This window comes from Cyprinus carpio, chromosome B8, assembly GCF_018340385.1.
Source record: "Cyprinus carpio isolate SPL01 chromosome B8, ASM1834038v1, whole genome shotgun sequence".
Taxonomy (NCBI): domain Eukaryota; kingdom Metazoa; phylum Chordata; class Actinopteri; order Cypriniformes; family Cyprinidae; genus Cyprinus; species Cyprinus carpio.
In genome coordinates this window covers 13011044-13026470 of record NC_056604.1, presented here as the reverse complement: position 1 = coordinate 13026470, position 15427 = coordinate 13011044, and the positions used below count along the sequence as shown (strand labels likewise).

The window sequence follows — 15427 nt, the reverse complement described above, 5'->3', positions numbered from 1 at the left end:
TAAATTGTGCTAAAAAATTGTGAATGAGCTAGAACATTCACTATGGTGAGCTTTTTTTGAGTGATTGCCGAATGATTGTAAATAATTATATAGACTATAACATTCTATTTAATAAGAAAAAAAAGAAATTTTAACATAAGAATAAAAAATAAATATAAATGAAAACGTTCTTACATTTTGTGGAGTCCTGGTTTTATTGTGAAAGATTTACATGTGCACATTATTCTAAAAAAAAAAAAAAAAAAAAAAAAGGTCTTTGTAATCTTTCATCAAAAATACAACAACTAGCTTCCTGAAATTACTTTTTTTTCCACTGTGGGGTTATATTGCAACCGTCTGGTTCTGAAAGTAAAAATCCTATTCATTTTCTCAACAGGAAAAAGACATTACTCATGATTCTGCAAAGAAATCTCCACCAATCATAGAATCAAAAACCAATCATGATAAAGGACTTCTTTAGTGCTCATCCACTCCCATAAAGCAATGCAAATTAAATAAGAGTCTTCATACACTTACACTACCTATTTAGATACTCTTTATTTTCTACACTCTTGAGCTCTGGTCTTTGTCCGATTTTCAAATGCTTGTTTGATTCAAATCAAAATTTGTAATGTTGGTTTGGTTAAGAGCTTACTTTACTCTTTCAACGAAGCTGTTTTAAAAATCCCCAGTGAAAATTAATGTAAATCAGAAAAGCACATGTTCTTAGGACATTCTTTGCTCGCAGTATTCTCCTCTCCATCCTTCATAACAGACACACTTGAACTTTGACCTCATGTCATTGAGAGGAAGATCTTCATGGGTACCATGTAGAGGGATCATGTAACCTGAGTGAGGGTCCCGTCGAGCGCAGCGTCCCTGGCTGTTACAGATTCTTTTACTGCAGTTCCTCACACCGGCCTGAAGGGCGGCGACATACTCTCCTAATACTGAGCTGATGTAATCACGCAAGAGAGCACACTGCCGCTGAAAAAAAGACATAAATATATATTATAGCTGCAGCAATGAGTAACAAGATATGTGCCAAGTCTAATATTGAATATAATGCATTTTTAGTTTGTGTACTGACAGTGTTAAGACTTATCGAGAGCATTAGGTTATCACACAAAGGTAAATCCAGACTATAAATCCTCATATACAGGCCTACTGACCTTAGACTTTGCAAAACTCAGCTCGCCCCATAACACGACTCCAGCGGCCCCTAAAGCAGCACTCTCACCTAGTGTGTGCTCCAAATCCGTCTGAAAAGATACACATATACTATGAGAGTTTCACAGAAGTATGTAGTTTTAAAAGTCAGATCAGCCTGAATTAAGACACTCTAAGCTTGAAACATAATCGATTAAAGTTTAGGAAGGTCAGAGCCTACTATTGTTATTGTTAATTGAATATTTATATTTGATTTTTGTTAAAATCAAATAAAAATATTAGACAAAGAACTTAAACTAAAAGAAAATTAGAAATGTTGCCTTGGCAACTAAGTGAACTATAATGGTCAAAAATTTAAATTCTAAAATATTTTCAATAAATAAATGAATTACACTGCATTTTTCTAAAATTGATTACTTGAAATGATGCTGTTGAATTTATATTGAACATTATAATTTACAGTATAAAAATTTAGAAATTTATCTGTGATATTTTAATAATTATTAATAATATTTTATTATGATTAAAAATAGTTTTTAAAAATGAACTTTAATTGACTCTATCGCTCTCTTGAGTAAGGAAGTTAGTTACCTCTGCAATAACAAAAAATGCATATTTAGTAGTACAGCAATGCATTGGCCAAGAATTTGCATACTTGCATTGAGCACGATTCTGAACTAAAGGAGAAACATCTGCTTAAAGATGAGGATGAGGTGACTGTATTGGGCACAAGCTCAGAACTAAACCCTTCCTCTTTCAAGAACTATTCTGGGTGGAGGTGAAGAGCCTACTAATGCAGGATAAGCCTGGAACTCAGAAAAAACATGATGTAAAAAACACAATGTGGAAATTGTCAAGGGGTACCTGGTTCAGAAATGCCAATGTGTGTGTGAACGCCAGTCTGGCATATGGAAATACAGGAAGTTTTTCAGTGCCAGGTGAATGTTGGGATGCCACTCGGAGGGCCTCTAGTACACGGTATCTCACCATGAGTTGAGCGTGTGCGTGTCCGGCCAGCTTATGCCACAAATAAATGCTGGGATACAAGGCGGTAGAGTGTTGCCATAGAAATGCCAGTCTGTCATTCCGAATCTCTGTTCGACTGTGGCACTGTCCTGTGTATCCGCTCTGTCCTTGGCCATTATTGTTATAGCAACTGGGAAACCCATAAAACCCCCATAATCCCTCTGGGCAGAGGCGAACTCCAAGGCGCAGGGTCTCTTCCATAAACAATCTTGCTCCTAATTCAAACTCTGCCTTCGCTTTGGATTTCACTTCCTCCTCAGACATATCTGGATTTTTCCACCTAACCAACTCTTTGGAAATTTTCCTATATACAATTCTTTTCCCGAAGTTCCACATCCATATGGGCTGCCATGCTTCCCAATCTAGCACGGCTAAACCACTGAACGTGTGTGTCAACACTTCATTGATCTGCGCCTCAGCCAATGAGAGGTGAGTCATCAGGGATCCTTGTTGAGGCAGGCCACCATTGACCATTGAGCCCTGACGGTTGATGTAGGGGTAAAGACCCAGACGGCGCTGATAAAATATGCTAATATTTTGACCCTGAAATCTCTGCTGTGAGTTATGAATGATGTTGAACTGGCGCAGGGGCAGGGAGACTCCATATCGACGCTGACACCGAGCTGTAGGTATATTCCAGATCACTGAAAAGCCACGCCTCCCAATAACAGACTCCACCCCCTCAACCATATTCTGAACAGGGTTGATGGGAGACAAAATGACTGACAGGGCTATGATGAGGATTGGATGGGGAATAGAGGATCTCAGAAGCATGCCTATGAAATACACACACAAATTAGTGTCATTCATATTTGATTTAAAAAAGCAATTAATGTAGAAATAAGTGTACTTTTTAGTTTCCTATGTAAATTTCCTATTATTTGGTTTATACTGGGGGTGTTGAGGGGATGTCCTGTGTTCTAAAACTGGTTTGAGATAAACCTATGGTTGCCTGATCACTAGGAGTAGGCAATATACCAGTAGACATGATTAACTGGTAGAAATCTGTAAACCGCTAGAGGTTTTGGACTATCATCTTTATCAAGGTTACACACTCACGTGACATTGCTGTGCCACGTGCTCACGAAAACATATCATTTGCACATTTCCTAGCATTGTGGTTTAAAAACAAGTGATTCTAAGCCGCTGAAAGGCAATCAGCAGTGAAAGAGAATATTTTTTCATTTTACTATATGCAGGCACTGTCTGAGTGCTTTCACAGAGGCACGCGCATGTGAAGATCATATTGAACTGAGTTATTTTGCCACTTTATAGGCCTTGAAGAGGTTAAATACACACACTTGCATGTGTCAAATACCGTCTCTGCAAGTATCCTCCTAAACTCAGCAATTTAGGTCTTGCTGAGAACAGTATATTGAATCTAGGCAGCTCTTAATGTGACAGCAGTCTAAAATTCCAGCTGTCTAATTTATGTTAATCAAACAACAATACAGAGAAAATCTCTCACTGCACTAAGGAAAGAACACAGTTTTTAAAATTAATTTTTGTGTATGCACTCAATAATTAATGTTCTGTTCATTTTTACCCCAAAAAATTCTGCAGTGGACCTAAAAAATCATTTGTGAGATGCAATGCAGGGCCATATATAAATGATTTCTATAATTTCAAATAAATGCTTAACTCTTGAACTCCCTATTCATCAAATAATGTATCATGATTTCTGAAGGATCATGTGACACTGAAGACTGGAGTAATGATGCTCAAAATTCAGCTTTGCATCATAGGAATAAATTATATTTTAAAATATATTAAAATACAAGACAGTTATATTAATTTGTAATAATATTTCACAATATTACATTTACTAAGTGTTTAATGAAATGCCTTGCTGCATGAGACTTTTTTCACAAGCATTAAAATTATTGACCCCAAACGTTTGAAAAGTAGTGTGTGTGTGTGTGTGTGTGTGTGTGTGTATGTATATATACATACATATATATATATACACACACACAGTGGGTACAGAAAGTATTCAGACCCCCTTAAATTTTTCACTCTTTGTTATATTGCAGCCATTTGCTAAAATCATTTTAAGTTCTTTTTTTTTTCTCATTAATGTACACACAGCACCCCATATTGACAGAAAAACACAGAATTGTTGACATTTTGCAGATTTATTAAAAAAGAAAAACTGAAATATCACATGGTCCTAAGTATTCAGACCCTTTGCTGTGACACTCATATATTTAACTCAGGTGCTGTACATTTCTTCTGATCATCCTTGAGATGGTTCTACACCAGGGTTCCTCAAATCTTACCCTGGAGGTCCATTGCGTTGCAGAGTTTAGCTACAACCCTGATCAACCTCGCCTACCTGTGATTTTCTAATGATCCTGAAGACACTGATTAGCATGCTCAGGTGTGTTTGATTAGGGTTAGAGCTAAACTCTGCAGGAAAGTGGATCTTGAGGTCCAGATTTGAGGATCCCTGTTCTACACCTTCATTTGAGTCCAGCTGTGTTTGATTATACTGATTGGACTTGATTAGGAAAGCCACACACCTGTCTATATAAGACCTTACAGCTCACAGTGCATGTCAGGGGCTAAAGTGTTTGTCAGAGTTCATAGTGATGATAATGTATCAGAGGAAGCAAAAAGACTTAGAGAGCAGAATAAGAATCAGCACCCAGATGTGATGATTAAAAGGAATCCTTCTGGAGACGCTTTAGATACAGATTTCACTTTATATGAATTAAAATGAGCTCTAGGTGGAGTTAAACATACATCTCCTGGAAAAGACTATGTGTGTTATATAATGATCAAGCATTTGACTGACAGATCTTTAAATATGATTTTATGTCTGTTTAATAGGATTTGGAATGAGGGAAAGCTTCCACCCTCTTGGAAGCATGGAATAATTGTTCCAATAGGTAAACCGGGTAAAGATAAATCAAACCCAACTGGTTATAGACCAATTGCTTTGACTTCCAATTTGTGTAAATTGATGGAGAAATTGATTATATACAGGCTAAACTATGTTCTGGAAAGTAAAGGACTTATGTCACCATACCAAAGTGGATTTCGGGAAGGGAGAAATACAATGGATGCTGTGTTAAGCTTGGAAGCTGATATCAGAAAAGCTCAAGTAAATAAAGAAGTTCTGGTTGGGGTTCTTTTTGACATTGAGAAGGCATATGATATGCTTTGGAAGGAGGGCCTTCTAATAAAACTTAAATGCATGGGGATCGGAGGGAAAATGTATAACTGGATTATGGACTTTCTTCTTGAAAGAACAATACAAGTAAGGGTAGGAGTAGAGTATTCCAAGACATATAAGATAGATAATGGGACACCTCAAGGAAGTGTTTGTAGTCCAGTGTTATTTAATATAATGATAAATGATGTTTTTAATAATCTTAAAGGTGATATAGGTAGGGCATTATTTGCAGACGATGGGGCAATTTGGAAAAGAGGACGTAATATTATTTGTGTGTCAAAAAAAATACAAGAATCAGTGGAAGCTGTTGAAGATTGGGCAAATAACTGGGGCTTAAGGTTGTCAGTAGCAAAAACTCAAGTTATTTGCTTTACAAAAAAGAAAAGAATACCAGTTGTTAAATTGAAATTATACAAACAGGACCTGGAGCAAGTTTCAGCAGTTAAATACCTTGGAGTATGGATGGATCAAAGACTGACTTTTGCTATTCATGCTAAAAAGTTAATAGAGAAGTGTAAAACAGGAGTTAATATACTACGATGTTTATCAGGGGTTGAATGGGGAGCTTGCAGAATATCACTGAAAAGAATATACTGTACATTAATCAGGTCAAGCCTGGATTATGGAAGTATTATCTATGGATTTGCATCTGAAACCTTACTTAAAAAGATTGAAACTATACAAAGTCAAGCTCTAAGAATTTGTTGTGTGGTGCCTTCAAAACATCTTCCATTGCAGCCTTGCAGGTAGAACTTGGAGAAGCTCCTCTTTACCTGCGAAGGTATAAGCTTAGAATGAATTACTGGGTTAATATAAAAGGGCATAAGGAAAGTCATTCAGTAAAAGGAGTTATGAAAGAATGCTGGGAACATGGGAATAAGACTATTAAAAGCTTTGGATGGACTGCTAACAGGGAAGCATTAGAAGCTGGTATTGATGGATTAGAAGTTTGCCCAATAGTGTCTGTATCTAATATTCCACCATGGATATTCCCAAAGCCATTAGTTGATTTTCAAATTCAAACGCAAATTAACAATGACAAGGATATCCCCAAGAACATTATTGCACAGCAATATATAGATCAAAGCTATACACCGTGGTTGCACATATACACAGATGGTTCTAAAGATCCTGCCTCTGGAAGAACTGCTTCTGCAGTGCATATCCCTAAATTTCAATGTGATATCAGCAAAAGATTAACTGATAATGTATCAGTGTATACAGCAGAACTTATTGCCATTCTGGTAGCACTTCATTGGGTGGAGGATGTAAAACCTAGGTTAGCAGTCATCTGTTCTGATTCTTATGCAGCACTTTCAAGCCTTGCAAGTGGACTAAAATCAACTAGGCAAGATATTATTTATGATATTCTAGCAAGTTTATTGAGAAATAGTAATACTAGTCTTATTATGTTTCTGTGGGTCCCTGCTCATGTGGGAGTAGAGGCTAATGAAGTGGCTGACAAACTAGCTAAGCAAGCTTTAAATCATGCAGATGTTGACATACAAGTGGCTCTTAGTAAATGGCAAGAAGCATGGGATGTTGATAGCAAGGGCAGACATCTTAATAGCATCCAACAACTTGTAGGAAATGGAAGAAGTGTATATAAGAACAGGAAGGAAGATATTATCATTTCACGTCTTAGAATTGGACATTCTGGACTAAATTATTCCCTTTTTAAAATAGGAAAGCATGCAACAGGTAAATGTAGAAATTGTGATGAATTAGAGACAATAGAGCATATTTTATTTTCATGTCAACAGTACGAAAATGAAAGAATATTGATTATTCAAGAAATGGAAAAATTGGACATTAACACTTACAATATACAAAGCTTTTTGGAATGTAATTTTGAGCAATGGAAGAAGTATAGAGCCATTATTAAATTTATTAAAGACATAGGGTTATACGGGATAATTTAGTTTTTTTTTTTTTTTTTTCTTCATTTCCTTGCTTGTCTGGGCTCCACACTCCAGTTTGGTAGGTGGCGGTAATGCACCATAAGCTGGTTTGCCAACCGCCATAAAAATTCAGAAGAAGAAGAAGAAGTGCATGTCAGAGCAAATGAGAATTATGAGGTCAAAGGAACTGCTTGAAGAGCTCAGAGACAGAATTGTGGCAAGGCACAGATCTGGCCAAGGTTACAAAAAATTTCTGCTGCACTTAAGGTTCCTAAGAGCACAGTGGCCTACATAGTCCTTAAATGGAAGACATTTGGGACGACCAGAACCCTTCCTACAGCTGGCCGTCTGGCCAAACTGAGCTATCGGGGGAGAAGAGCCTTGGTGAGAGAGGTAAAGAAGAATGAAAAGATCACTGTGGCTGAGCTCCACAGATGCAGTCGGGAGATGGGAGAAAGTTGTAGAAAGTGAACCATCACTGCAGCGCTCCACCAGTCGGGTCTTTATGGCAGAGTTGCGTGACGGAAGCATCTCCTCAGTGCAAGACACTTGAAAGCCCGCATGGAGTTTGCTAAAAAAGAGAGATATAAGATTCTCTGGTCTGATGAGACCAAGATAGAACTTTTTGGCTTTAATTCTAAGCGGTATGTGTGGAGAAAACCAGGCACTGCTCATCACCTGTCCAGTACAGTCCCCAACAGTGAAGCATTGTGGTGGCAGCATCATGCTGTGGGGGTGTCTTTCAGCTGCAGGGACAGGATGACTGGTTGCAATCGAGGGAAAGATAGATGCGGCCATGTACAGGGATATCCTGGATTATGTGCTCAGGACCTCAGACTGGGCCGAAGGTTCACCTTCCAACAAGACAATGACCCTAAGCACACAGCTAAAATAATGAAGGAGTGGCTTCACAAAAACTCCGTGACTGTTCTTGAATGGCCCAGTCAGAGCCCTGACTTAAACCCAATTGAGCATCTCTGGAGAGACCTGAAAATGGCTGTCCACCAACGTTTACCATCCAACCTGACAGAACTGGAGAGGATCTGCAAGGAGGAATGGCAGAGGATCTCCAAATCCAGGTGTGAAAAATTTGTTGCATCTTTCCCAAAAAGACTCATGGCTGTATTAGATCAAAAGGGTGCTTCTACTAAATACTGAGCAAAGGGTCTAAATACTTAGGACCATGTGATATTTCAGTTTTTCTTTTTTAATAAATGTGCAAAAATGTCAACAATTCTGTGTTTTTCTGTCAATATGGGGTGCTGTGTGTATATTGAGGAAAAAAAATGAACTTAAATGATTTTAGCAAATGGCTGCAATATAACAGAGTGAAAAATTTAAGGGGGTCTGAATACTTTCCGTACCCACTGTGTGTATGTATGTATATGTGTGTATATATATATATATTTGTATATATATATATCTATATATATAAATCAAAAGTTGATATTAAGAAAAAGTCCATGGAAATAGTATGAATCAAATGCCCAATCTGAAATTTGATCATATGAAAAGATAAGTACAACACTCCAATGATCAAAAGGTTTTTAATTTGATGAAAACCCTCTAAAAGCAGTGGATAATCTCAGCCGCGACATTTACTTTATTGGGGTGTGACAAAGATTTACCTTTCAATGATTTAAAAAAAAATGTAAATAGTAGCTAAAATGCGAAGTAAACTTTGGTATTGAAGCACATTCAGATTGTCACAGTATTCGAGTCAATACAGTACAGGTTTACAAGATTCTTCTTGTCCCGTAAACACTGTATTTGTGTATCCCTGAATAATTACAGACAGAAGGAGTGTAGCGTGAATCTCAGATGTCCTTGTGCATCCAGAAGATAGGCAGCCCTCTGTTGTCGGTGTACGGTGTTTGCTCCAGAGTCTGATTAACTGGAGCCAAGGATGACGGAGGAGCAGAAATAGGGGGAGGAGGAGGTAAAATGGAAGGTGGAGATGATGCAGGATTGTTAAACTTAGAATCACTCTTCCTCCCTTCTTCCTCTTTCTCTGCGCTTCTACAGAACTTGTGCAGCAACTCCATGGGCATGAAGGAGGCCAGCGTCCCGACACTTTGGACAGGTTTGGACAGCACAAACCCCAGATGGGCGTAAAAGTGTTGTTTATCATGGGTGGTTAGGCACAATCGGGTGCAGCCCCGTCCTTTGGCATACCGTTCAACCCCCTCCATTAGGATACGGCCGTAACCCTTCCCTCGTAATGTGCTACACACCACGACTGATTCCACAAACAGACTACGGCTCCCCAAAACACGGGACAAGCGGGCGTGGCCTATTAGCTTCTCGTCCTGACTCTGCCTCTCTCCACTCAGCAACAAGAGACACACCGGATAACTGTGGCTCGACTGACGGAGCGAGTGGATTCGTGCCCCCATGCTGCGCTGCCATTGGGCATTGAGTAATTCCGCACACACCTCCACGAGGTCCCAGCGCTCGTGAAGAGGTTCGATTCGAATGACTGCGCAGCTGATGCCGCCATCGAACCTGCACACATGCCAAGGGCACGGGGTCAGCAGGTGCCAGTAATTGTCGCATTGATCAACACCTGACTGAACAGCTCAGGAGTCATTAGAGTGATGTTCTTCATTCATTTGGGATAGTTTATTATTTATTCACCCTCATATTGTTCCGAACCTGTATGATTTTTTCTTCTGTGGAAGAAAAACTAAAATATTTTTTGAATATAATAAAACGTTGTTTTGGACCCCATTGGCTTTCATTGTACTGAAAAAAAGTTACTTCTTTTGTATTCCACAGAATATACTTTATACAGGTTTGGAACGATGTGTGAGTGAGTAAATAATGACAGAATTTTCCTTTTAAATTACTTTATTACATTTTTAACAGTCAGCCTACTTCTGAGAATTTGCTGCAACAGCTGTCACTTGTTTTCAACACCCAACCATTTTCGACACCATCACTTCCACGTCATTTTCACAGGCAAAAGCTAGATTAATAAAAAGGTAGACTGAAATTATAAGTAATTCACCCCAATGAAGCAACAAACACATGCAAAAAATACAGAAATAGCCTTAAGCGAGTAGTTTTTCTTCTCGTAGCACATATAATACATAAAACTTTTTTTTTTATCTGTTTAAGTTATTAATAGTTGAGGAAGCTGTGGTGTGAATGTGGGATTTCTGCTATACCACATAGACTTCATGCTAATGTGAAATGTAGCTTAGAAAATAAGATGACCCAAGACACAAATATAAAAAATATACACAAGTTTAGTTTAGACATGCTTAGTCACTCACTAGCGTAAAACATCTTTGCATTTACTTCGCATATCCTGTGTATGTGTGAATGTAAGTGAATGGAGCACGAACCTTAAAGAGATAGTTTGAACAAAAATAAACAAAATCCATCATCAAATAATCACCCTCATGTTGCTTCTAGCCTATGCCTTTTTCTTCTGTAAAAGAACATATTTTGTATGGAATTTATACATTGTATGAGAAACAACTCTGAAATATTTTGCTAAATATATTCTTTTATGTCCCACAGAAGAAAGTCACAGAGGTTTAGAATCACATATAAATGACGACAGAATTGTAATTTTTGGTTGAAACATCCCTATAAGTCTAATAGTCATCTGATATGTTTTTTTTTTCTCAATGCACCCTAAAGAGCAAGATGGACAATGGTCAGTATGCTAAAATAAAATAAAATATAATAAAGGTGTTAAAGACTGCAAATGAGATCCACAGAAAATTGCTGAACAAACTTTCATTTTAGACGCTACTTTACATTTCATTTTGCAGTTCATAAGAATGTCGATAGATTAGGAGACAAAAGGAAGCAATGGTAGTTGACCAAGTGGACAAGGTTATCAGTATAGTGATTTATCACTGGTTAAGACACTTTAATTATGAACAGAACCACACATATAAAAATAACATGCATTTCTTCACTTCTCTAACTTGCTTTCTAATATAGTTTTCTAATAACTGAATATTGTTTGCTTCCTCTTTTGTAAATCACTTTAAATAAAATGATTCGCTAAATGCATAAACATAAAATGTAAATAAATGATAGTTTCTTTGATAAAAATCAAACACAGAACCATGGCTGGACAAAAGAATGGAAACCCAGATTTAGTGTGCCAACATAAACCATAACCCGTTATAAATAAAAAAAACACAAATCTACCAAACTGTAAATACTAAAAAATGTGCAAAATTGCAAATAAAATAACCAGCCTCACCTGCAGCGCTCACAGAGACAGAACTACCAGTTAATGTTTCAAAATTGTGTCATGCAACTGAGGGTCAAAATCAGGAAACAAGAGACTTTTAAGTGTTCTCTTTGTAAGCTTATTTTAACACTGGCCTGGGTTCAGTTTAGCCCATTCCCTTGTTAGGTACAGTTATTTTGGTGTGGAGAGGCTGGTTCTCTAAAATGTGTGATGAGAGGAAACCGCTTTCATGACTTTACCGAGCCAAGTGTGAAATGCTGATGGGAAGTGTGTGGGTTTTTAAGAAGGTTGCGATATAAATGTTTGCAAGGCCTAATATGGAGATACACATTAAAGCTATTCAGAGCACTGTCATTTAACTTCTTCGTGGAATTGTTGGATTTAATGGCCATTTTGTTTTTGTTTTCCAGATCAGTTGAGCTCTGGATTTAAGCAGAATTTTGTGATGCATTTGTTTCATTCAGACTGATCACAGAAATACACATTTTCTCTGGCTCAAGTAAAACTCAAATGTTTGAGCCATTCATTCGCTAAAGGCCATGCCACTCTCTAACGGGAACTGAACAGAGTCTAATTCAACATTTCTAAATATAGTAATAGCTTATGAACTATCATATCGTGTTTAGAAAACGAATTACTAAAGATCGCTTTTAGTGTGTGTGTGTGTGTGTGTGTGTGTGTGTGTGTGTGTGTGTGTGTGTGTTCAAGTGCGCCGCATGCCGCAACACTCGAGCACAACTGGACACACCGCAAGTCAGAGAAGTGGTCAGATAAACGAACAAACACAGCGAGCACTTACGATTCCCGTTCAGATAGGATACGTGTAAGACCCACATGCAGTTTATTTTGGATTTAGTTTATATGAGTTCTTATCTGTGATACCTACATGCTGAAAACTTTATCGCAGTCACAGCAGCTGTCTTTTAAATTGCCCTCTTCTTCGAGTGAAGCAGATGGAACAGCGCGAGTCGACTTACTGCCGCCTACTGGACATTCTCAGCTCTTACACTAGCATACATGAGCACATTCTTCTTCTTTCAGGTTTAATGGCGGTTGGCAACTCATCTCAAAGGTGCATTACCGCCACCTACTAGACTGGAGTGTGGGTATTAGAATCACATCAATGGAGAGGTGGGAAGAAAAGAAAAAGAGTTGGGGGGGGGGTGAAAACTTTAGGACACGATGAAGATGGCCAAATTTTTCTTATTTTGTTGAAATATAATTCCATTTAGTTCTGCCCTTCGTAAGCAACAGAAGATACTTGTATGTTTCCCGGAACACAATTTAAGTACAATTTACCTTGATCTTCAAATTCCAAAAGATTTCACCCCCCAGCTATTAATGCATCATATTTCCTTCTGGAGCATCAGTGAACGTTTGAACATTATTTAATAGTTGTGTTTGAGTCCCTCAGTTGTACTCAGTGTGAAAAGATGGATCTCAAAATCATACAGTCACTGCTGGAAAGGGTTCAGATATGCAAAGATGCTGGAAAACTGAAGATTCCGCAGGACCTTAAAGATTTTTCTGAAGAACAGTCCTTAGTTTAACTGTTCAGAACAAACAAGGGACTCATGAACAACCATTACAAAACAGAAAGACAGTCGTGGATCATCCAGGTGACCACACACAGTATTAAGAACCAAGGGTTCCCAAACTTTTGAATGGGGTTATTTTAATAATATCAGCAATTTTTTTTTTTTTTGTCTTGTGGACTAAATGTAAACATCTTTTATGTACAATATCTTACTCAGGACAGTACTAAATAAAAAATAACATGCATTTAGTATGATCTCTCTTATTTTTTGAAAATTATTCACATTTTCACAGATTCTGCAAGGGGTGCCCAAACTTTCGAGCCCCAGTGTAACAAACCATATATCAATATAAAACTTATTTATTCAGCTCTCAGATGATGTATATTAGAAAAAAAAAAAAGACCCTTTGTTTTGTGGTCCAGGGTCACAAATAACAGTAATGACGTCGATTCAAGTCAGTTTAATATATATCGTTAGCCTCATAGCATAATTGCCTAAGTCATATTTCAATGTTTTTGGTAAACAAGAAAAAACACATTTTTTAGAATTCACATTGTTATTTTTTATTGATATTATAACAGTACATTCAACCAGATGTGTGAACAAGTATGCAAAAGAAAAAGAACCATCATCAATTGCCTAACCAATAAAAGTGACTTAGGCAGAATATGCCATGACTTAGGCATTTTTTCTCTTACATAAAAAATGCAAACATAACATAACAAAAGTTGTTTTACTCTCCTAAATATAACCAAGATGTGTAACTTGTGAACCCTAACCAAGTTGTTTCTTATTAATGTCTAACCTTAACCACTGTTTTCCTTTTCCACCCTTAATCGAAGTTCCACTTAGGTGCTGTGCAAACGTAACCAAAGTTTTTTTATTCTTCTAAATATAACCAAGATGTGTAACTTGTCAACCATAACCAAGTTGTTTCTTAATGTTTAACCTTAACCACTGTTTTTCTTTCCCACCAAGTTCCACTCAGGTGTTGTGCACACTCATTTTCACACTGTCTATTGATGAGGGAGGTTGTCATAGTACTGGTGGGCTACTCTTGGTAGTACTGGTTTCATTGCCTGCAAGTCATTGAATTTCCTGAGAGTAATTGGCAGTTGGGCAGGAAAGAGTGGGACCCAGTGGAATGGTTCTTTGGGGATGTTGATTCGCTGAGGCAGGTCCTCCCATTCAGACTCAAAATCCAACTTGTACCGGATTCGACCATCAGCCAAGTACTGGAGTGCCCGGAGGCCATGGACTGTGGGGTCACCAACTTTTTTACCTGGTCTAATATTGGTGATGTAGGCCCCAGATAACTTCATGAAGTCATTGTGGTATAGCTGGTTCACCTTGTATGGGGATGGATGTATTCGTGCAGTCTCAAAGATGACAATGTAATCACGTGGAGTGTGAATATCTTTGATGATGCGCCGCTCAATGAGGCTATGCATGGAGTCACACTCCATTTGTGTGTGGCCAGCAACCAGAAACTTTTGCTCTATGGTGACACCATGCTTCATGGACAGATGAAGGTAGGTGTTGCTGATGGCACCACACCGATTTTGATATCCACAGCCATCACTCCAGACAATGACTTTCTCAATGTTTCCGTTGGCCTCTAGGATTGATTCGAAGTGTTTGGATTGCAGATGGGCAAAAAACCTCACTGCTGGGGGAGCCTTCATGCTCTTCCCAAGCGTAACAATATCCATCTTTGTTGTTCATGTTGAAGCAAGTAAAGTTGTGCATCTGTAATTTAGTTTTGTAATACATTGTACTTGCTTTTGTCTTGGGGCACAGAAGAACGCATTGAAGGTCCATTGTCCACACTGAAAGTTTGTCACTGGATTCCTTTTTATCCTTAGCTTTTTCAGCTTGAGCCTGAGCCTTTAATTTCAAGTGAGTAGTAAGGGTGTCCTGATCTGTATTTCCTACCTTGGCGCTGACACATACATCACACTGGTCTTTTTTTGGTATGAACACGGAGTAATTCTGCTCACTGAACACATTTCGAAAATATGTCTCACTCACAGCACGCGCTCCATTTTCACCAGCAGCTTTCTGATATTCCTTGTGAAGACCACTTAGAACTGTTCCCGGCTCCAGGAACTTCTTTTCCTGATAGGAGGGAACCTGACGGCAGTAATGGGATGGGACTGTAGGCAGTCCAGAGAGCCATTCTTTCAGGAAGGTCTGGTCAACATCTGATATGGGCACACATGGGCCAGTCTTGTTGATCTTGGGTTTACACAGATCAGTTTTGGATTTTAACCATGATCCGATGGTTCTGGGGGCGATGCCAAGTGTTGAACAGAAAAGATTCTTACACACAGGTAGTTTACGTCTATCTGCCAGTTGCAGGTGGTATAATAGGGACGTTGTTCTCCTTGATGCAACACCACCTTTCTTCTGTTTT

The 15427-nt window shown here is 38.2% G+C and overlaps 2 protein-coding genes across 4 annotated transcripts; both read right to left on the bottom strand.

Moving 5' to 3' along the window:
- Positions 1-311: 311 nt before the first annotated feature.
- naa80 (N-alpha-acetyltransferase 80, NatH catalytic subunit) lies at positions 312-12349 on the bottom strand. Of its 2 annotated transcripts, XR_006155434.1 has the most exons (5): positions 11483-12349; positions 2014-2951; positions 1152-1241; positions 606-966; positions 312-565 (listed from the first exon to the last, which is right to left on the bottom strand). XR_006155434.1 is itself a non-coding variant. In XM_019123183.2 (4 exons), exons 2-4 carry the CDS (start codon positions 2947-2949, stop codon positions 706-708), a joined length of 1287 nt encoding a protein of 428 aa, XP_018978728.1. In that variant the 5' UTR covers positions 2950-2951; positions 11483-12349; the 3' UTR covers positions 312-705. The 2 variants fall into 2 exon arrangements, 1 of the variants encoding a protein (XP_018978728.1); XM_019123183.2 differs by having other exon boundaries at positions 312-966.
- On the bottom strand, positions 8786-12469 carry LOC122133859 (N-alpha-acetyltransferase 80). Of its 2 annotated transcripts, none has more exons than XM_042729842.1 (2): positions 12360-12469; positions 8786-9759 (listed from the first exon to the last, which is right to left on the bottom strand). In XM_042729842.1, coding segments are annotated over exons 1-2 (690 nt in total). In that variant the 5' UTR covers positions 12362-12469; the 3' UTR covers positions 8786-9071. The 2 variants fall into 2 exon arrangements, with proteins under 2 accessions (XP_042585776.1, XP_042585777.1); XM_042729843.1 differs by lacking the exon at positions 12360-12469 and adding an exon at positions 10112-11484.
- Between the last annotated feature and the right edge of the window lie 2958 nt (positions 12470-15427).